The sequence below is a fragment of the Pelophylax lessonae genome (assembly GCF_965119305.1).
Source record: "Pelophylax lessonae genome assembly, chromosome: 7".
NCBI classification, from domain to species: Eukaryota; Metazoa; Chordata; class Amphibia; order Anura; family Ranidae; genus Pelophylax; species Pelophylax lessonae.
The window spans coordinates 38545497-38568733 of NC_138774.1; the positions used below are offsets into that span (position 1 = coordinate 38545497).

The window sequence follows — 23237 nt, forward strand, 5'->3', positions numbered from 1 at the left end:
AACTACAAACTGTGACCACCACTTGCTAGTTGACTTCTATCTTTAGTCCCTCTTTTTTCCTCCTGTAACCGTTTTCCCTCATTTCTCTTAACCCCAGCCTCCTAAATCAACTGCAAATTGCAGTTTATTCATCCATAATTATAAAATACCAACCTAATCAAGTTTTCTAATACTTCCCTGTGCTATTTATGTGTCACTGGGTTTATAAAGTAATACTTGCACTGTGCTGTCATCAGACTAAGGTTTACATGTGATTCTAGCTGCTGTATTGTTGTGCTAGGTGTATTATCAATAAAGAATTAAAAAAAAAATATTTCCTGCCACTTCCTGTCCTAGTGACGAATGAGGAAATTAGGGCAAACCTTCCATCTGGGGGAAACAGACAACAATACCAACCTTTAGGTTTTCAAGTCATGCATTGGATTTGAATATTGTTGCTGTGTTCAGACAGGGATTGAATATTTTAGGATTGACCTTTAGCAATAGCAAGCACTTCTGAATGCTGGAAACATTGATTGTTAAACACAGAGACTTTCAGACTTGTTGAACAATCTTTGTTTAAATGGTTAGTGATTGTTACCTTTTCTGTGGAGAAAAAGGAATGAAGCCATATGCACTGGTGTGCCACATTCACTTGTTGGCTGAGTAATGGAGAAGATCACAGCAGGTTCCTGGAATGTTGAGATAGGACACATAGATGTAGGAATGTCTGTTATAGTAAAGCCTAGTACACACGCAATGAATTTCTGCCGACCAGTCGTCCATCTTTTGTCCAGAGTGGTGTCTGTTCGTTGGAATGTGCCTAGACTGCACACCAATTTTCCCGCCCGACAAAATTCTACTTCAGAAGTGATGTCATGTGTTGGTTTGCTTTCTTTGTGTTCTTTCTTCTCTGAGCATGCCCAGTCTTGCTCATAAGATTTTTCCCTGTCAAAATCTGTACTAACTGCACGAAAATCGGCCGTGTTTTGACGGAGGACAAAAATTTTATAGCCTGCACACCAGATATTTTTCGGCCGAAAAGTCGGAGTCGGTTGTCAGAAGCATCATACTAACAAGCCGAAAATCGGCAGATCGGTCGTCGGATGAAAATTCCCGGCCGAATTTCGACTCGTGTGTACGGGCCTTTAGTAAGGCCCTTCCTGTCCATGGCTAGCCATAGTGTCACAGCTTCTATTTATGGGGTAACATTTTTAAAGGGGTAGGGAATAGGAAATGGATACTGCTGTCATTATCCCATTAGGGAGGGATATTCTCTTCACTTCCTGCCATCTTGAAAAAAATAAGAGGAAATGAAGGGAAATCTCTTCAAAAAGATGAAATCCCCATTGGACAGTTCTCATTTTAGCTAGATGTCTTCATTGCATGATTTCCCCTCACCTCAAGTGGCAGCTGTCATTTTGGATTTCTGCTGTCATTATTCCATTAGGAAGATTCTCCTCCTTTCCTGTCATCTTGAAAAAATAAGAGGAAATTAGGGGAAATCTCTCCAAAAAGAGGAAATCCTTATTAGACAGTTTTTATTTTAGCTAGATGTCATCATTGCATGATTTCCCCTTACCTGATTTGACAGCTGTCATTTTGGATTTCTCATCACTTTCAGTCCCAAGCACAATGGCCAGAGAGGATGAAATAAAAACCCAACAAAAGTTCTATACATTAAATTTATAAAAGGGGCAAATTATAGAGGAAATAGAGACAGCCCTGGATCCCAAAGGGAAGCGACTGAAAGTTTAATTATAACGGAATATGGGGCATACATATGGATATTCCAGTATCTCTTATTTGCTTGTTTGAACTGTATTTTTCAATATAATATTTCATATTTCTGCTTTTACTTAGGGTCCTCCGGGTCCACCTGGTCCTGTTGGCCCTGTGGGACAGCCAGGTACTCCGGTAAGTAGGATTATGCTCTTTATATCATGATATGTATTAATTTAAGTAAACTAAACATTTTCTCAATTTGTGTGCACCGGTTCAAATTTACAGATTGCTGTACTCACACATTCACAATGTACAGTAAATTAATAAATATCAGGGAAAAGCAATAATTATGATTAAAGGGACCTATTTCCTGGAAATCTTAATGCACTGAATACAGAAGGTACCAGACCGGACACACAATTAGAAACAATTGTGAGCTATGAACTTCTAGCCCTAGACATGAGACTTTTTGAGCTGTGACCTTTTTCCTTCACTATGACGAAAGTAGATGCTTACCTGTGTTCTGCTTCTGTTTGCTCTTTTTTTCCTTTTAAAAACAAATGTTTCTAACTGTGGCCTTCCTTCCCATTAGAAGATAAATATTCATGCCTGCTACTCATTTCCTTCACCTAAGACTTAGATGATCTTGACTTAGTTCTTCTTCCTCTAAAAGAGGTCAGAAAAATTGGGTCCCACAATTTATTTTGGGGTTTCTATTATTGTTATTTCTCATATCAGGACACAGAACCATAGGCATACATAAGGTTGGGGTCCCACTGCAATGCTGGTGTTCTTAGCTGTGGATCCCTCCAGTAGATATATTTTCCCAGTCCTCATGTCTTGCTGTTAAGACCTCATGTCTTGCTGTACAGCGTAGATGTTTCTAGTTTTGAATTTTTTTTTAAATGAAAAGAAACGCTGGTATTTTCTTTCCATGGTTGAAATAGTGGTGGACAACATGCATGATTCTGGCACAAATTTGATCATTAGCTGCCCCAAGGAGCCATACAATACATTTCTAATATTGTTGAGAAAACAAGTAGATATTTGACCCATATCTGCCATTTTGCTTGGTTAGAGCCTCCAGTTGGGCACCACTGAGTTAGGTTATACATCACTAGTTGTAAGGTTCTTCTTTGTCTTGGTTTTTATTCTGAATTTCATTTTACAAGCTCTATGTTCATAGGTATGACGTTCTTTCTTTCCCTTAAAACTTGTAGTACATGATCCCATATAAGACCATCCTTTTTCTAGATGTTAGATGTTCTTCCTTTAATTCAGAGGAGCAAAGTAGAACTTAATGCTTTGTGTGAAAGAATTTGAATAGTGAGGGCACCAGGTTATTTATTTGCCTACATGGTAGTTTATGCTGAAAAAAGTCTGTTCAGTTAAACTTTTTTATTTTCAGAAATCCGTTTTGATCTTGAAGGAACATATTTTTTTCCTTTCAAATTTATTTTTTAGCATTCCAAGTGCATTATATTTTATCGTGGGCTAAATAACCAAGCAAGAATAAGCTTCAGCCATTCCAAAACCATAGAATATGAAGGGCTGTAACTTCAACCTTCCCTCAAATAGAAAGTTGTAAATAGTTTTCGTTATTTGTACATGGTAACTAATATATTACCTTTCATATAGTCTAACAAGAAAAATCTATTTATTTTTAAAATATGTTAAACTACTTTCAGTCATTTACACTAAAAATGTTTTTCTAAAGGTAATTTAGGAATTATACATCAGAAAGTTTTTCAATGGGTTAAAAACATATATGATAAAAATATATATTTTTTTAAATCAGGGTGCTGATGGAGAGCCTGGTCCCCGTGGGCAGCAGGGAATATTTGGAGCAAAAGGAGACGAAGGTACCCGTGGATTCCCTGGATCTCCTGGACCTATTGGGCTGCAGGTGAGATAAGAAATGCTCCTTGTGTATAAATTCAGTAAACTCGGATATGGCTGGACTCTACTGTAAAAATGTTTCAGGACCTAAAGTAATATGATACAGAAAAAAAACACTATTTCCTTTTTTTTAACTCTTTTATTTTAGTTATTACTATATTTATTGATTCTGCTTCAGTGTATACAACTGTTTGCATTTTGTTATACCTCAAAAGGGACTGAAATACTGTGAGACACATTTATTAAATCTTGAGAAGCAGCAGGCAAATTGTTGATATAGACCAAGGGTTTTCAAACTTACTAAACAAAGGGCCAGTTTACTATCCTTCAGACCTTAAAAGGCCAGATTGTGGCTAGTAGGAGTAAAATATGCATCTTTGGTATTATGGGTGGAATAGTGCCCTGTTGTTGGTGTCAGTGGGAGGAATAGTGCCTCATAATTGGGGTCAGTGGGAGGAATAGTACCCCATCATTGGTATTAGTGGAAGGAATAGTGCCCCATTGTTGGTGTCCGTGGAAGGAATAGTGCCCCATTATTCCTATGAGTAGGAGGAATAGCGCCCTATAATTGGTATCAGTGGGAAGAATAATGCCCTGTTGTTGGAGTATGGGGATAGAATTGGACCCAAGGGCCAGATTAAGGCAAGCAAAGGTTCACATCTGACTCCCGGACCACAGTTTGAAGACCACTGATATAGATTGTTAAACCTCAATTAGTTATGTTTTTGCAAAATAGTTACAATTCGATGCCTTCTATATTGTATAATTAGGAAAACTGTATCTCCTTATACTTGTTTCCAAGACAAGACATATTGTATCAAAATATTGCATCTTTAAAAAGTAGGTGGTGAGCCATTGCCTGTATACTCTCAAAACTCACATTGTTTATTAGGTCAGTTGCCTCCAACCCACTTAGGAGTGCTAGCTTTGAGAGTTATGACAAAAAAAAAGAAAAAAGATAGGAGTCCATCTTTTATTAGGTGCGACTGGCTCATCCAAATTAAAGGACGTTGTCCTATAACCCAAAAGCATATACAAAATATACATCACAAGGGCGTAGATAAATAGATGGTTACTTATAGGCTTTATAAATGCTATATAAAGGTTTATATTTTATTGTTGTTACTAAAGTTATAATACAAAAATTAGCCAAATTGATAACACCTACAAATTCACCATCAAATTTCAATTGACAATATTATTCAACAACCTCCCCATCAATCTGGATCACTCTAACTCACATCTCTATGACTATCTAGCTGTTAAAATGTTTGTTCCCTGATATTCCAGATAATTCAAAGTGGTCAATTCATCCAGCTGTCTCAAATTATTTGTACTCCTTTAAGGTCATTTAAAGTCCCATCATAAATGACTATATACATTTGTACTAGAGTTCTCCAAAAATCTTAGGAAGGGTATATTTTGCACAGACTATCCACTAAAATCCACCATATAGAAATACTGTATATCTTGGTAACTGCAATGGCCACATATCTTTATGAATATATTATATATATGTATGACACCTTCTTATCTAGAGTCACTAGGAGCCTACTTTGCAGTATCAATGCCTATGGATATATGACAGCCATCTAAATGTCCATGACATATGGTTAACATATTGTTAACAAGGCTGGAATACATGAACGGCTATGAGCCAGACAGAGAAAGGAAGGAACACCGCTCATGGATATGTGAATGATTGTGGCCAGTGCTGCTCCAGCCATGCCCTCTGAAATGTTTCGCCCCACACACTGTGGCTGGGTCACAGCTATGAGCCAGCGCTACGGATCCAGATCCATCTGGCCACACCAATTGAGCTTCCAGCATGTGTCCCATTACAGTGGGTCCCCTGGGCATCTATGTAATGGGCCATTCAGTCTCTGGCTTCTTGTTGTGGTTCATCAGCATTACCATAAATGGTCCCCACATACACACAGAAGTATGCAGCATGAAAAGAAGGGGGTCAGACCTCTGGGTCCACTACATTGATGTATTTCACCCTTATATTATCATGGGCTTTGAAGATGTGAGTGGCCCGCAATCATGGTGGTGTTGTGTGACAACATTGTCATTTTAGGTTTAATGGTGGATTTGTGGATGTTGTTGTTATCAATTTGATTATTTTTGTATTATAACTTTGATAACAAAAATAAAAAGTAAACTTTGTACCTCATTTGGCTAGCAGAGAAGGGCCTTCAAGCATATTCACACTGATGTGCTCTCTCAATAGAAAGAACAGCATGTACGTACAATTATTTTTTATCGCCCATATTTATTTTTTTCATTTAGCAAATTTTAAAAAAACTATGACTTGTTTTTAAACATGCTGACAAGTTTGCTCTAGAATAAATATGATAACAATCAATACATGTTAATAAACAGGTAGCTTCACTTTAAAATATCATAGATTTTCTTCAGATGCCAACTATAGCTTCATAATGCATCAAAAAGAATACATGGAAAAGGTTTATGCTAAACAACTAATTTATACAGTTACATATGTTATCTTATATATATTTGATAAACACATGCCCCTGTATTGCAGGGTTTACCAGGACCATCTGGAGAGAAGGGCGAGACCGGAGATGTTGGACCTATGGTAAGTGTATACATGTACTATGCAATATAATTTATTCTGCTTTTTTATGTGCAGACAACATTCTTAAAAAATTTCTTCTTTCTCAATTTAGGGTCCTCCCGGACCACCTGGACCACGTGGACCTGCTGGCCCATCAGGAGCTGATGTAAGTGTTTGTTTCTTGCATATTTGTTTTCTGATTCTTTCTTTATCCACATGATCCAATCATTCCACAGGTCTACATAGACATAAGACTATAATTACTGAATTTAATGTTGGTTGGATTGGCTGATGATCTCATGTACCATGCCACCTGCAGATATTATTCACCAAGCATTCCAAGGAAAGGGGGAACAGCAAGTAGATTGGTCTAATCTCTGTTGTGTTACCCCATGATAGGCCATTACCAGAGGTCTCTGCATATGCGTTCCTCTGCACTTTCCATAGCCCTATGTGTAAACACTCAAGCGACCCCTAGCATGCATGTTTATACCTGCAGCTGGCCAAGGAACATCTTTGGATGATCAGGCCATGCTTGCATATCTGACTATTCTCTGATGTCTATGGCTGAATGTAAAAAAAGAAAACAAGAATTTATAAATATGGCATTCCGAATACAGCGTATGGGCCAACCTGATATGACGTTTAGTATCATCACAATATTTTTAATTGAGTTTCACGTTTGTTTCCAAATTACTGATAGTTGGCAAATCTTGCTATGTGTCAGTAAATAAATGTTTACTGAGCTTAATATTAAACATTGTTCAGTTCATCTTCTTGGTTTCCTCACTTTTCTTTATTCTGTTGAATCATAACAATCTTCTATTGTCTTCTGCAGGGTCCCCAAGGTCCTTCTGGTGGAATTGGAAACTTAGGACCTCAAGGAGAGAAGGTAAGGTTTATATCCACATTTCAGGAGTTCTCTTTGAATATTTGGTATAATTATGTGGTGGATTACATTATATTTAGGACATGCAAACATAAACAAACGGACACATGTGCCTTTGCTAAAGAAACACTACAGTAGGTGATCTTCAAGTTTCCTTTTCAAGCAAATACAAGTTAGATCTCACACAAAAGTCTCCCAAATATGGCTTTACAGAAAACTCCAAAACCAGATGTTTCCTTACTCGTGGTCAGCTATGGTAACAAAATGTTCCATGTTAGTAGATTTTTTCTTCATATAATTTTACAGAATTCATATCAAGCATGGTTGGTCACTTTGATTTCTTCAGAATAGGTAGAGTGGGGTAGCTCATAAAAAGTTACAATGATAAACTGAATATAATCAAAGAAAACGAGAAAGATACATTTTTTTCTTTATGCATTGGATACATAAGGTTACATAAATCATTTGTTTTTCACTTTAGGGTGAACCCGGGGAGACAGGTGTTCCTGGTATCCAAGGGGAACCTGGACCTAAGGTGAGTTTTTATTTATTGTATTGTCAACATCCTTGTCATTGTGATCATTCATTGCTTAGCACCACATGGTATAATGAATAAGTTATAATAATGTTTTCTTAAAAAATTGTTTTGGTTCTTGCCTTGTAGGGACCACGTGGAGACAGAGGTGAAAAGGGAGAGTCTGGTCAACCTGGCGACCCTGGACCCCCAGGTGGAAAAGGACCCGTTGGTGACGATGGACCTAAAGGAAATCCAGTTAGTATATAGAGGTCACCTCCATATCTTAGAAATAGCTTTAATATTTAAAAGAATTTAAACAATCAGTGGACTACAGCAGGCCTTTCAGTGGGATGAACGTTTAACCACATTTTATTAATACAAGTTTGAGACAAGTGCACCAATACAGTAAACCCCCCTCCATTGCGGGGGTTACGTTCCGGACCCAGCCGCGAAAAGTGAAAATCCGCGAAATAGAAAAACCCTATTAAAATGCATTGTAGGCATGTTTTCTTTTTACTGTCACTGTACGTGTAAAAGCATTTTAAGGTCTTTAAACACACTTTTAAAACAATAGAAACTCATTTAAACACATAAAAGATTCTGAGAGACATAGCAAGAGCTATGGAAAACACAAAAATATTTCATTTTTAATGATTTATATAGTAAAATAACATTACAAACAAAAAAACGCAATATACCGGGACCGCAAAAACTGAACCGCGATGGAGCGGGGGTTTACTGTATATGCTTTAGCTGATCAATATAGGAAATAAATAAATCTAAGTTTCCAGGTTCCTGTATAGATTACCTGATAGTACATCAGGACTGTATTTATGGTAAATAATTTAAGACCAGGGTAGCATGATAAGAGGGAACTTCCTCAAACCTCAAGCTTTACAAACTGTGAAAACTTTCCCTTATTTGGTTTCTCTTGTCTGTCTACCTCTGGATATTGTTGGCTGAATTCGGCTAGAGAACTGCAGGTGAATGAAGTGCAGGGTATGTTTAGCGGAACCAGAAGGCTCTTCATAGTTCAAGAAGCATGGAACCATTCTCTTGAGTGGTCTTTCTAGTTGAAAGTATCTCTGCATAGAAAGAAGACCCCTATACATAATCGAATAGAGCATTCTACCAAAGGCTTTTACTAAAATAATTACTTGATACAAGAGGTGCAGTTTGTACACAAGGGTGTCAACATTCAGGTGTGCCCAGGACAGCATGGTGTCCAAATACTCTCCTGTCCTCCATTATTTGCTTTTATACTCTGCGTTTGGTGGTGTTTCCAAAGAATTAATTGTAGCCTGTTGTCAGTTATAGTCTGTAGTGGGATTTCTCATACTTTTTAATTGTAGGGTAATGTTATTTGAGAGCATTTTGGAATCTTTTAATCTGAAACTTGGTTGAACTTTTCTCTTAAATTGTATTGGGTCAGCATTTATAGTTGGGGTTTTAGCTATTTTTCTTCAGGCTTTACAAAACCATATACACTAGGCGATTGAAACTCCTTCTGATCCATTTTGCCAAATAAACTCTTCATAGAAACCAAATGGCCTAATACAGTGCATTGCGAAAGTATTCGGCCCCCTTGAACTTTTCGACCTTTTGCCACATTTCAGGCTTCAAACATAAAGATATAAAACTGGATTTTTTTTTTTTTTTGAAGAATCAACAACAAGTGGGACACAATCATGAAGTGGAACTAAATTTATTGGATATTTCAAACTTTTTTAACAAATAAAAAACTGAAAAATTGGGCGTGCAAAATGACTCAGCCCCCTTAAGTTAATACTTTGTAGCGCCACCTTTTGCTGCGATTACAGCTGTAAGTTGCTTGGGGTATGTCTCTATCAGTTTTGCACATCGAGAGACTGAAATTTTTGCCCATTCCTCCTTGCAAAACAGCTCGAGCTCAGTGAGGTTGGATGGAGAGCGTTTGTGAACAGCAGTTTTCAGTTCTTTCCACAGATTCTCGATTGGATTCAGGTCTGGGCTTTGACTTGGCCATTCTAACACCTGGATATGTTTATTTGTGAACCATTCCTTTGTAGATTTTGCTTTATGTTTTGGATCATTGTCTTGTTGGAAGACAAATCTCCGTCCCAGTCTCAGGGCTTTTCCAGACTCCATCAGGTTTTCTTTCAGAATGGTCCTGTATTTGGCTCCATTCATCTTCCCATCGATTTTAACCATCTTCCCTGTCTCCAGATCTCCAAGTTTAACTAAAGAGAAAACTTTTTTTTTTGTTTAGTTTTGGACAGAATTTAGTAGATTAGAACACCTGTTAGGTTTTTTATTTATACCTCTGCCCTCGTTAGGGAGATTTACCCTCCCTATTTATCCTGTTTTACCATTATCATCAAAAGTGAAAGTAAAAGAAAATCCCAAATTTTGGATTTTCCTCAGAACAGTAACAGAGGGGAAATCTTTCAATGAGGAAACTAGTTGTGGTGACCTGGAAGCCCAGTTATTTCCCTTAACTTGCAGGGATTTTCTCTCACTTGCTGTTTGGCTATGGAACAGGAAGTGAACGGAAGTCTCCACAATGGGACAGAAATGGCAAAAAAACTGACAGGGGTTATAACCCTCTCTTACGCTATCAAAACTGAGTTGTGTTCAGTTGTGCATTTGACAATCAGGATTTAGCATACATTTGGTTATATTTATTGAGCTGTGTTTCATATGGACATTGTAGTCGAATGAATTCAGATCTTGAGATGACCTCAGATTACTTTTAACTATTTCTGTCTTTATTTAGGGTCCTGTAGGCTTCCCCGGAGATCCTGGACCCCCTGGAGAGATGGGACCTAGAGTAAGTATGGAGGCAATAAATTCACAGTGTCTTTAAAATGAATTCAGTTTTGATTTTGAAGTAATGTAGATGGCTTATCTGTGATTTCTTAAATAAACCTTGATTAACTGCATTATTACGTGATAGCTATATTGTTGATAAATATGACAAACAACATTTTATATAACACCAACGCTAAAGTAATGCCAATAGTGGTATTCAGAAAAGCACCCTAATATATAACTTATGGCACTTTTCCACTGCAAGTACCGGCTCGGCTTTACTCGGCCCTGCTTGGCCCGGTTTGCTTTTCCACTGCTGGTACCGCATGGTACGGTGTTGGAACGATTCGGTACGGTTTGGTATAGTTTGCTTTTCCACTAAAGTAGTACTAAAGTTAAGTGGGTGGGATAACAACGATTCTCTGACCAATCAGTGGCTAGTAGTGACTGCATGCAAAGGATTGTGGGATATGGTACCGGTATGGTACCTCTTGGAACCACAATCGAGGTGGTACTGTTTTAGAGAGCCGTACCGTTGGGTTCCATGCAGTGGAAAAGCGCCACCGTACCGTACCGTACCGAACCGTTCCTACACCATACCATGCGGTACCAGCAGTGGAAAAGCACAAAAGCGAGCCGAACCGTTCGGTTCCATGCAGTGGAAAAGCGCCATTATACTATTGTCAACACTACCTCAGATAAAGACTTAACCCAACATTTAGCTAAGATGGCACACCTCTCAACCTGCATACACATCTTTACAAAATGAATATACCTGATAAGGTACACAAACATTATTTGAATGTTTATATCACTGTTATGGACTAGTTGCCTTCATGTGTTGCTTTCAAAACACATTCTTTGGGGTGACCTACTGTCGGTAGACTACTGCCCAACTCAGAAAATTTGAGTTTTTGTCTCGTTCCTGGTTGAGGCCGAGTTGATAAGAGGATTTCCCTCACACCTCTTGATTTCCCTGGGGTTGATGACAGCATGTAACAGGGCACAGAGTGATACAGATGCCACAGGAGTGGTACAGCAGAGGTACAAAATCAGGAACCAGGAGTGGAGTCAGAGCCAGCCCAAGGTCAGTATCTGGTGAGCAGAGGAGGTACCAGAAAAACAGACAGGAGGCAAGGTCGGGTCGGAAGTTAGAGTTAGCTTCAAGGGTTCAGGAACAAGCTGGGTCAGGATACAGACGTACACACGGGATCAGGACACAGGCAGAATTAGCTGATGACCATTTAATAATGGCCCAGAACCCTGTAAGGTTTTGAATTGGCCACTGGGTGCAAAAAAAACACAAGTAAAAACCTGTGAAAAGGGGTTAAATAGTTTCCCACTCTGCATTAAACACTTGTTAAAATTAATTTTAAAAGGAAACCTGTACTTAGAATAATACAGAGGCTTGTATTGTACTGTTTACTTCTTTCTACAAATGCCAGCAGCCTGGCTATCACTGGCTTGTACTTTAAAACACTGAGCTGAAACAAGTATGCGGATCAGGAAACTGGAGTGAAGTCAGAACTCTAATCAGCATACTTGCTTCTAGAACAACCTAGAAAGTTTTGAAGTCATTGGGTCAGCTTGACAGTCAGAAAACGAATGCAACCTGGTAGGAGAGATCAACAGCTGACACCCACATGCCTCCCCACTACAGGTTTTCTTTTAACATTGTATTGGCCTACAGTAAAGCAGGATGGAAGTTGAGAAACTGAGCTACTAGAGTGCCAATAAAGGTGTTGGCCCTGGTGCAATTTCCTGGATCTCTGCCTAACAAAGAAGCCTACAAATGGCCTTACCTAACCTATGGGCCATTGATCAGAGTTGTGTTACGTTTTCATAAGCAATGTATTATGTCCTTTAACATCTTTAAAGTTCAGTCATTTGCGCTTTTTCTTCACAGGGACAAGATGGTGCAAAGGGTGAAAGAGGAGAAGATGGAGAACAAGGAGAGGCGGTAAGTGACCAAGGAAATATTGAGATATTAGGAAGAGAAAACATTGCATTACGTACTATTAAAAAAAGAGAAACCATAACCAATCAACAAAAATCCAATTATATAATAAGGTATACATTGTATGACACTTGATTAAACTCTGCACAGATGATAATGAACCAAGAATATATTGGATGCACATAGCTTGTGCAGACTCCACAATGAAAATTACAATCTATTAAAGCATATTTTATTATAAACATTTAATAAGACATATCCATTTGACATCTGTCTATGCAAGCCTTCATATAGGTGTTCATGATTTATGTTGTCTTCAAAAGGATGTTCTCCTAATCTCTTTAACAGGGATCTCCTGGTCCAACTGGTGAAAATGGACCACCAGGACCCCTCGGCAAGAGAGTAAGTATATATTTATAATATCCTTATATTTTCAGAACCATTTGTGCTGATGGTAGTCTTCCTCTGATCAACGACCTTTGCCATTTTTTTTATCTTCTGGATTTTATACATGAATCCACCTAACAAAATGAAAGATAAATACAAGATAACCTCTTTTTTAACCTATCTTTACTTTTCCTCTGATCATCTTGCTTCCTGATTTTGTTGGGTCTCACACTTTGCTCATCTTTCAGGGTCCTGCTGGCCCACCTGGTCCTGAAGGACGTGGAGGAGAAAAAGGTGCTAAGGTAACATCCTCATGTTTTTTAGATCCGAAAGTTGTAATCAAAGATTTTTTCAAATGTGTTAATTATTAATGGCATTTGCTAACCGCTCAAATAAAATTGTTTTCTCTTTGTGGCAATGATTAATTCCAGGGAGAGGGGGGAGCTTTGGGACCTCAAGGAAAGACAGGAGCTGTTGGACCTCAAGGATCTGCAGGAAAACAAGGTCCTGAAGGACTGAGAGGCTTGCCTGGTGCTGTGGTAAGTGAAATGCTTCATAAAATGTTGTTCTTAGACAATACTCATTGGTAGGAGTCAAGCAATGTATGGGTCACACTTATTAAAAACACCTAAAAACTTTCTCATTGTTAAAATATATCTACATGGTATTAATCTTGACGATTATGCTCTGACCATCTTCCGTAGCAATACATTCACTGAATATTTTATGCGCCCTGATGATGTCAGAGTCCACATTTGAGTCAGCTCATAAAAGCAAGTGATTACAAGTGACTGAAGGAAAAACTGTTCGTAGTGCCAAAAATAACCAGCTGCTCACTAGAGAATCAGACTGGTTACTCTTAGATACCTAAGTTCCTATTTCAATTTGTTTTTTATCATCTTGGATCTTAAAGAGGAACCAAACCCCCAGAATACTCATCTTCACCTTCCAGCAATGTCAGTGGTGTATTTAGGTTTTTGTGCTCCCCTAGGCCTGACTAAACTCATGCACCCCCTAATCTAAATATGACCCACCCCTTCCTGTCAAGGCCATGCCCCTTCCCATTTAAGACCCGCCCTGCCATCTGTAAACCACACCCATTCCTCTTTAGGCTTCACCTTTTGTAACATGCATGGTGAGCTTTAAGCTGGCCATATGCTATATGATCTGATTGTACAATCTCCTTTTGAGCTACCATCAAATGTGTAGTACAAGGGCCTCAGGAATATGTGTAGATCACAAGAGTTTGCAGTGTTTATTCATGGGGAATATCCATGGAATGCCAACGAGGAATGCAGGAGCCATAAGCGTGTAAAAGGAGACAACCCAAGTTGGTGTGTGGGTGAAAGGGAGACACTTAAAAGGACATATCTATGCGCATTAGAGTCTTCATCCGGTAAGGGGCTTGTTATATTGTGTCCTTATCACGGGGTGAATTAGAGCGTGGGATTACCTTGACCACACAAAGGATCCAACTTTTGCACCTTATCTTATCCGTCTGGTAAGGAGGATACCCTAGAGGTAGTGGGATTCACGTTTATTTTTCTTTTGGAGAACACTGAAATTCACCACTTTATTTTGGATGCACTATTTTCTTTGCGTTCATGCACTATGGACTCATAAGGACTTATTTATGGACACTTTTGTGCATAAGTTCACTTTGATATTTGTATCTCGGAATATTTTGAACAGTTTTATTGATACATTGTTGTGTGGTTATGCACTTCACATTTACATAATTTTTTTAGCGCACCAGACTATATATACAAATAGTACAGGGGCCTGCCTGATTGGATACAGAGTGAATGTATGTTTAGCTATGTCCTTATATTACATGGTTTTGGTAAATATTAAGGAGAATGTCCAATCTGATTTTTTTTTGTGTTGGGTCAGCTTTATGGAGATTTTTGGAGAAAGGGAAGAAGGAGTGGATGTATAGAGGGATTAATGGATGGAAGTAGGGGTTTATGAATAGATGGATGGAGGAATGAATGGAAGGAGGGAAGGGTAGATGGGGGGACAGATGTATGGAGGGATGTATGGATTGTAAGTAGCTGTCAAACACTGATTTTCCCTGGACCGGCTTCTTCCCCCCACTGCAGTAGTGGACTCTAGTGAACACCCCCGGGCATACCTCTTGCACAGGGACCAGTCGTCCTTGCTGGGGGCTGCTGCATCTCTTGGAGGTACACACCCAGTCACTGTTGGATTGCCTTTCCAGTCTCTTCTGTCAGATGAGAGAGATAGCTATAGCGGCAGCCATAATCGGTGTGGAGAAGGCTGCAGGTGTGCTGAGTCCTCCCTATACTCTTCTCCAGGATGAAGGAGGGGAGAGGGATCAGGACCTTACCATCACTCCCAGTCCCGGAAGTTCCCAACAGGTCACCACAGGCTGGAAGACATCCTGGAAGATCCAGGAGAGAGGGGTTGGTCACAGGGTATTATTCCTGGTAGGCAGAGGAGAGGCCCATGTAATATGGCAGCACATTCCTGAGCCAGGCATCCTACATTCTTCTCCTATGGGGGGACACATCCTGGTTCACCCAGATAGGACCCCCCTGAGATCCATGTAAGCAGTGTCAATGTCAGATGAGGAGGACTGATGGAGCGAGTCCCAGGTAGGGAGCAGTGAGGATCGTGTACTGTGTACATAGCACAGCGCTCCCCTCCTCTGTTGTCCTTGGATCACAGCATGACATTAAAGCGTAAGTTGACTGGACATCCTCCCCTTCCCCCCCCCCCCTAGTCCTCCTGTTCCATGGTCCTGCCATCCCCCGCTGTCAGGACGCAGCTTCACAAGTATGAGAGTTTGAAAACCCTGCGGCATTACCTACATCTGTAACTCTCACCAGAAGAGGCATTCTGATTGGTAAGCACCGTCACATGGACGGCGCTTGCCAATCAGATTCCTTCTAGCCCATCCTGTCAACATGCGGACAGCCCCCTAAGTGCTGGTGACACACACCACAGCCAGCGGTTAGGACATGCGGCCTGGCGGACGGGTGTCACCCCTCTGGTGGGCATCACCCAGGTGCGGTCCGCACCCCCCACACCCCCATAGCAAGGCCACTCCTGGCGCTACACTAAAGGGACTATTTTCATGCAGGGGAGCTTTATTGCCACCCCCCTGCAAAGTGCCGCCCTAGACCTAGGCCTATACAGTGTTGAGCGAAGTGCAGATATGCTCCTTGCTGGCTGCTGTCATCTTCTATCTGAATGTTGTTTTTTTTGGCCTCTGGATTGGCCAGCGGGGGGTGTCATCATCCTGCACATATGAACAGGAGTCAGCCATTCTTGCTCAGCCTAAGCGTTCTGGGAATGCACGCTGAGCTGCGCATGCATAAAAAGTTGCATGCTATTTAATTCCTTTTTTAATATTCAAATAAAACTTCCACATCCATCCATGTCTCCATGCTTTATTTTGCTGAGAAATCACTTTGAAAAACACCCTCTAGCATTTCTGCCTGTGGCCATCTTAAGTAAGGGCAGATGATTCATGTAGCATTTACTTCCTGAATTTCATTTGCCCTTTGCTTAGGCATGCAGGCAGGAGGTTGTGCTTAGCTCCTACCCTCCTTAAGACTTCTAGGATGTATGTCATCATTTGCCTAGGCCTGGAAACCAGGAAGTAACTAAAGAAATGTAAAATACAAGTTTCAAAAAAGTACATTTGATATACTTTCCTATCTATTTACTAATGCCAGCAGCCTAAGGAATAAAAATAGTCACTGTTGATTGAGAGAGTAAAGTTCTGCTTTAAATGTTCACTACAAAAACATGGAGCTGATTTACCCAGGGCAACCAGAGTATGTGCTTCGTTTGAAAAATGAGAACAGTCAATTGAACTGGGCAATACCTCAATTCCAGTTGCTTTTGCTCCACTTTTTTATAAATCGTCTAATATTGTTTTTCGTATATTAAAGCCCAACTCTATCCAAAGCATTTTCCTTTTTTTTGGATGAATTATGGGGCAAGGTTATAATCGCTATTGGACTTTTTATTACCATCTCTCTCCCTACTGGGGAGAATAATTCCAGGTATGGATAATTCTACATAATTACAGTGCTCCAGCTTGGTCCAATGTATATATGCACATACCATATCCCTGGGAACCATCTAGAAGCTGGAAATCACTGTATCAGGCACCACTACTCCAGTGATCTCCACTTGCTTTCGGGACCTGTGACAATCAGCTGCCTTGTTGCATTATGAACACAGAAGGTCGGCTGCTGGGTATGGGCACCTTTCAAATAATGCTTTGCATTTTCTTAATTGATGCAAAGCATTCTCTGATTGGATGAGGTGGAGACATTGACGTTATTGCACTGCCTCTCCATTTGTCCAATCAGAGATGGCTTTGCATTCATTGGGAAAGTGCAAAGCGATCTCTGAATGGCACTCGTGTTGAGGAAGGTTAGAACCACCATCAGATTTTTATTTCAGTCCGTGTAACTGTTGCAGATTTTCTCTCACTTCTTGTTTGGTGACACCTTGTCAGCAAAGCAGAGTGTGAGAGTAAATAATTTTAATGGAGAACTGGATAGCAGTAAAATAAACCCAATAGGAGTTCTAATTCTTTCCCACTCCATCCAAAACAAATTAAAGCATTTTAGGCTTGACATACGCTTTAAGTGGTAATTGAATCTACTATTTCTTCAGTACACCCACATAGGGAACCAGTATAGCTTTACTGGCCTCATTTTTAGTTATTAGTTCAACAAGCATGTTAGCAAAGCTCATGCTAAGTGTCCCATTGATGCTGAGCTCCAACCCATATAACCATATGATTTATGACATTCTGTTGTCAGTATACAGGTAAAATAGTCAAGATCCACATAAACAATTAATTAAATTAGGGTCCACATTTTCTATATCATGGAAATCAATTTACCAGAAATGACTGCGTTTTATAACATTAAGCCAACAGCTTAAGAAGCATGGAAGCCAAAGGGTTAGGACATTCCAACTCTTTTGCAGCTCATTCTATTGCTATCAATGAAACCACATGTTGCCTGGCTCTTTAAGGGAGTCTTCTAGCATATGCCATAACTAAAGCTACTTTATGTATAGAAGTAGTTAAAAAAATGAAAAGATATAGGATGAATTAAAATTGGGGACCTCATGTTATGGTTTTTAAAGCAAACCTGTACCATGGCTAAGCTAGCCAAGATAAAAGTGACACTATATAATGGACACCAAAACAGTTCTACCTCCCTCAGGACTCAGGCAGAGGAAGTAGTCCTTTAAAAAAAAACCCCAGTACAAGCATGGGGTACACTTGTACAGTGCTCTCTTTTGCCCACAATTCACTGGTTAACACATCCACCAGGCATTAGCTCTGTCATGTGGGGGACAAGAGGGGGTAAAGGCCGGTGGAGTGGATGTACCAAGAACTATGAACACAACTTTCAGAAAGGCAGTATCTGCATAGAATATATTTTAAATTTGTTATTTTGTCATTACACATTTGACAGGATAAGGTTCATAAAGTTTATATACATATATATATATATATATATGTATATATCTATGTAGAAGATATATGAAAAATACAAAAGAGAGACAGAAAAACAAATCCTCTGTAAACAAATGGGAAATAACTCCGTCTTGACGAGACAAATCTTTTTAGCATGTAAAAGGGTACCTGGTGACACTAAAGTCATGTGGTCCCTAATAGGGATGATCGAATGGTTCAGGTCGACCATCGGTTCGACCCGAACATTGGCTGTTCGAGGTTCGGCCGAATTCCGAACTTTTTGCTGAAACAGTTCGGAATTCGGCAACCAGAACCGACCAAAATGCAATGGGACAGGAAATGGGCTTTAAAAGAAGTTCAGATGTTTTGCCTGTCTCCCAAGACCCCAAAAAAATGCCCAAAAAAAACGCCTGCAATAACACACATATACCCCTATACACAAGTTCAGATGTTTTGCCTGCCTCCAAAGACCCCCAAAAAATGCCCAAAAAAAATGCTTGCTGCAAACCGGCAAGGTGTGAAAACAGCGGAGCCATATCCCTGTTCTATATTACTTCTAATACAAACAAACTTTTTTTTCTGGTTCTGGACATGCTACAGAGCTGAAACTTCACAGGTACACTTTTTAGACCCCCCATACACTAAATCCAAAGAAATCTAATTTTTTTTTTTATTTTTTCAATAATTGGCTCTCTATCAAAAATGACAATTTTTAAGAACTTTTTTTTGTGTGATTAATAGTCCCTGGGGCATGACCCAGAACCCTAGGCACTTTTTAGGGGCATTTATTGGGTTTTAGGGCTTCAAAATTGTGTTTTTTGATTACAGAAGTTCGGGTCCCATTGATTTCAATGGGGTTCTGAAATCCGGGCCGAACTTTCTGGAAGTTCGGGTGTTCTGGTCGAACCGAACTTTTCAAAAGTTCGATCATCCCTAGTCCCTAAATGTATCTCTTGTTAAGGAGTGGGCCAGGAAGCCAGCCGTCATGTCCTTAACAACCGATGACTCATCAACTGTCAGTGGGCTTCCTTGCTGAGAGCTCTGAATAACCAAAAAATTGTCCGAATTTACATTCGGACCAAAAAGAATTGCACATGTCAAGTGTTTGAATGTCTCCCCTAGAGCAGTTACATCTCCAGCACCAGGGAAATACTATGGGTAGCTTTTATTTCAAATAGTGGAGAATCTGTATAACTTGGTTTAGAATTTTGTATCCGGTTTCTTGGACTCTGCTATGCATTGATTATTTTTTTTTACCTTATGATGCATATTATATAGCAACACTCTTGCACTGGCTGTTTTATTTTACTTTGCAGTGTACATAGCTGCTTACTTCTATAATCCTTTCTAGAACCATAAAAACTGGTTTTAGAGCTATCAGTGCTGCTAGGTGAGACGTTGGGTTTGCTTGACCAAAACTGGATTGTTCAAAATTTGGTGCAGCTGTGCATGGTAGCCGATCAGCTTCTAACATCAGCTTCTTCAGTTAAACTTTGACAATAAATCCTGGAAGTTGATTGGTTCCTGTGCAGAGCTCCAACAGATTTTGTACTCCGTAGTTTTAGTAAATCAACCCCATTTTTAGATAATCATCAAGGTCTTTCAAGCTGTACCGTAACACCTTGAACCACTCAAAGTCAATGAATGCATATAGCACCTTACCCACTCAAACCTAAAATCCACTGTGAAACCTTGTTACCGTTCAGTGTTGTATAGTTAAGAAGATGCTACACACAATGTTTCTGGAATGTTGACAGTGAGAAATTACACTCCTTGTTTTCAACTTTTCTGGCCCATCCATGTTTTTTAATAGGATCTCGTTTTTATTATCATTATGGTCATGTTACAACATACATAATGCCACAACCAAGGCAAATGAGTTCATACTGGTCAAAATCTCATTATGAATTAAAGAACTAAGCATCCATTGGTCATACTGAATGTTTCCATATTTGGTTTGGACAAGACACATAGGAATGCAAGGATAAATATGCAAGAAAATGTTGACCGTATGTATGAGGTTTGTCCTGGCTCAAAATAAATAAACAGAATAACCATTCATCCAAGTTTTTAAGTCACATTGGTCTACCCAATTGTAGCTAATTTTACAGGGATCTTTTTTTTTTAATACAAAAACATTCCCCTATCTATCATATTAAGTAAAGGACATTCTGCACATGAGGAAGTTAGAATCTATCATATTTTTCTGTGGCCATATTGTACCAAATGTAATTATTCTCAAGGTTTAGCATCCAGACCAAGGGAAGACTTATGTTAGTACCCATATGACCTCATCTACTATGTTTCCAATACCCCATTCATAGCAACATCTACATCTTCTTGGGGTGTATTTGATTATCACATCTTCATACATGGTTGCCTAAATTGGAAGAGATGGACTGTTTGAGGCCATATGGATCACCATAGTCCATTGCTGTTTTGAAGACTTCACACACATTAACTGTGGTTATCTTCTGTCCATAAACCCATATGATCAAGACTGACCTGACAGGACAATTGTTAGTCATTAGCTATTATTTGGGATTAGCCTATTAATCTCAACAGAGGCATTACAGTATCCCTCATTTATCAATTTGTCTGCATAGCCTTTCAGTACCCAAATTCAAAGTTTATATCTTTAATCATTTCCAGCAAGGTGTAAAGCAGAAACATTTTTGGTCCCAAAATGGAATAGAGGTGTATGTGGCTCTGCCAAACTGATTTTAATGTGATTTCAGTTCCCTTAGCTGGTAGGTCTCATTACTATATCATGCCCTATGGTAGGGGCATAAAGTGAATACTGATCGAAGGACTAAAAGACACCTCCCATGATATAAATTACTAGTGCAAATCATATACATGTAAAACCTGTTAAATATGGTACTGTTACAGTTGAGATCATGAATCTGTGACCTATAATAACTCTTCCCTGGTGGGATTGAACTTTAAATAAAATATACAGTGCCTTAAAAAAGTATTCATACCCATTGCAATTTTCCACATTTTGTCATGTTACAACCAAATTTAACAATTTATTTTATTGGAATTTTATGTGATAGACCAACACAAAGTGGCACATAATTGTGAAGTGGAAGGAAAATGATAAATGTTTTTTTTTTTTTCAAAACGTTTTTACAAATAAATATCTGAAAAGTGTGGCTTGCATTTAAATTTAGCCACCCCCTTGCAGATCTGTTCCTCTATTCATTGCTATTTAGGCGCTTTTCCACTGCATGGAACCGAACGGTTCAGCTCGCTTTTGTACTTTTCCACTGCATGGTACCGCATGGTATGGTGTAGGAACAGTTCGGTACGGTACGGTACAGCGGCGCTTTTCCATTGCATGGAACCGAACGGTACGGCTCGCTTAAACAGTACCACCTCAGTTGTGGTTCCAAGAAGGCCGTACCGGTACCATATCCCACAATCCTTTGCATGCAGCCTTGACTGTTTGTCACTACTAGCCACTGATTGGTCAGAGAATCGTTGTTATCCCACCCACTTACTTTAGTACTACTTTAATGGAAAAGCAAACCGTACCAAACCGTACCGAACTGTTCTAACACCGTATGCGGTACCATGCAGTGGAAAACCAAACAGGGCCAAGCAGGGCCAAGTGGAGCCGAGCCGGTACTTGCAGTGGAAAAGTGCCATTTGTGTATGTACACTTTTGTAACTTCCCAACTACTGTTCCGCAGTTGTTACTGCATGATGTTATTTCTTTCATTCAATAAAGATGATTGAAAATAAATTTAGCCACCCTTAAGCAATACTTTGTAGAATCACTGTTCGCTGCAATTACAGCTACAAGTCTTTTTGGGGATGTCTCTACCAGCTTTGCACATCTAGAGAGTGAAATGTTTGCCCATTCTTTACAAAATAGCTCAAGCTCTGTCAGATTGGATGGAGAGCGTCTGTGAACAGCAATTTTCAAGTCTTGCCACAAATTCTCAATTGGATTTAGGTCTGGACTTTGACTGGGCCATTCTAACACATGAACATGCTTAGATCTAAACCATTCCATTGTAGCTCTGGTTGTATGTTTAGGGTCGCTTTCCTGCTGGAAGGTGAACATTCGTCCCAGTCTCAGGTCTTTTGCAGACTCTAACAGGTTTTCTTTTAAGATTGCCCTGTATTTGGCTCCATCCATCTTCCTATTAACTCTTACAAGCTTCCCTGTCCCTGCTGAAGAAAAGCACCCCCACACCATAATGCTGCCACCACCATGTTATGTGGAGATGGTGTGTTCAGGGTGATGTGCAGTGTTCGTTTTTTTGCCACACATAGCATTTTGCTTTTCAGCCAAAAAGTTAAATTTTGGTCTCATCTGACCAGAGCACCTTCTTTCACATGTTTGCTGTGTTGCCCTGATAGCTTCTCGCAAACTGAAAACGGGACTTCTTATGGCTTTGTTTCAACAATGGCTTTCTTCTTGCCGTTCTTCCATAAAGGCCAGATTTGTGGAGTGCACAAATATTAGTTGTCCTGTGGACAGATTCTCCCACCTCAGCTGCAGATCTCTGCAGCTCCTCCAGAGTTACCATGTGCCTCTTGGCTGCTTCCCCAATTAATGCTCTCCTACCCGGCCTGCCAGTTTAGGTGGATGGCCATGTCTTGGTAGGTTTGCAGTTGTGCCATACTCTTTCCATTTTCAGGGGATGATTGAACAGTGTTCCGTGAGATGTACAAAGCTTGGGATATTTTTTTTAAAACCTAACCCTGCTCTAAACTTCTCCACAACTTTATCCCTGACCTGTCTGGTGTGTCCATTTGCCTTCATGATGCTGTTTGTTCACTACAGTTCTCTAACAAACCTGTGAGGGCTTCACAGAACAGCTGTATTTATACTGAGATTAAATTACACACAGGTGGACTCTATTTACAAATTAGTTGGCTTCTGAAGGCAATTGATTCCACTAGATTTTAGTTAGGGCTATCAGAGTAAAGGGGGCTGAATACAATGCACGCCACACTTTTCAGATATCTACTTGTAAAACATTTTGAAAACCATTTATCATTTTCCTTTCACTTCACAAT

General features: G+C 39.6%; 1 protein-coding gene across 1 annotated transcript in view; it reads left to right on the top strand.

Moving 5' to 3' along the window:
• Positions 1-23237, top strand: part of LOC309559991 (uncharacterized protein) — a 217167-nt gene that overhangs the window by 181272 nt on the left and 12658 nt on the right. Inside the window, exons 44-55 of the mRNA XM_082263472.1 lie at positions 1843-1896; positions 3503-3610; positions 6152-6205; positions 6297-6350; positions 7023-7076; positions 7555-7608; positions 7738-7845; positions 10346-10399; positions 12287-12340; positions 12686-12739; positions 12973-13026; positions 13156-13263. Coding sequence (XP_082119598.1) covers positions 1843-1896; positions 3503-3610; positions 6152-6205; positions 6297-6350; positions 7023-7076; positions 7555-7608; positions 7738-7845; positions 10346-10399; positions 12287-12340; positions 12686-12739; positions 12973-13026; positions 13156-13263 — 810 coding nt within the window. The remainder of the gene's footprint in view (positions 1-1842; positions 1897-3502; positions 3611-6151; positions 6206-6296; positions 6351-7022; positions 7077-7554; positions 7609-7737; positions 7846-10345; positions 10400-12286; positions 12341-12685; positions 12740-12972; positions 13027-13155; positions 13264-23237) is intronic.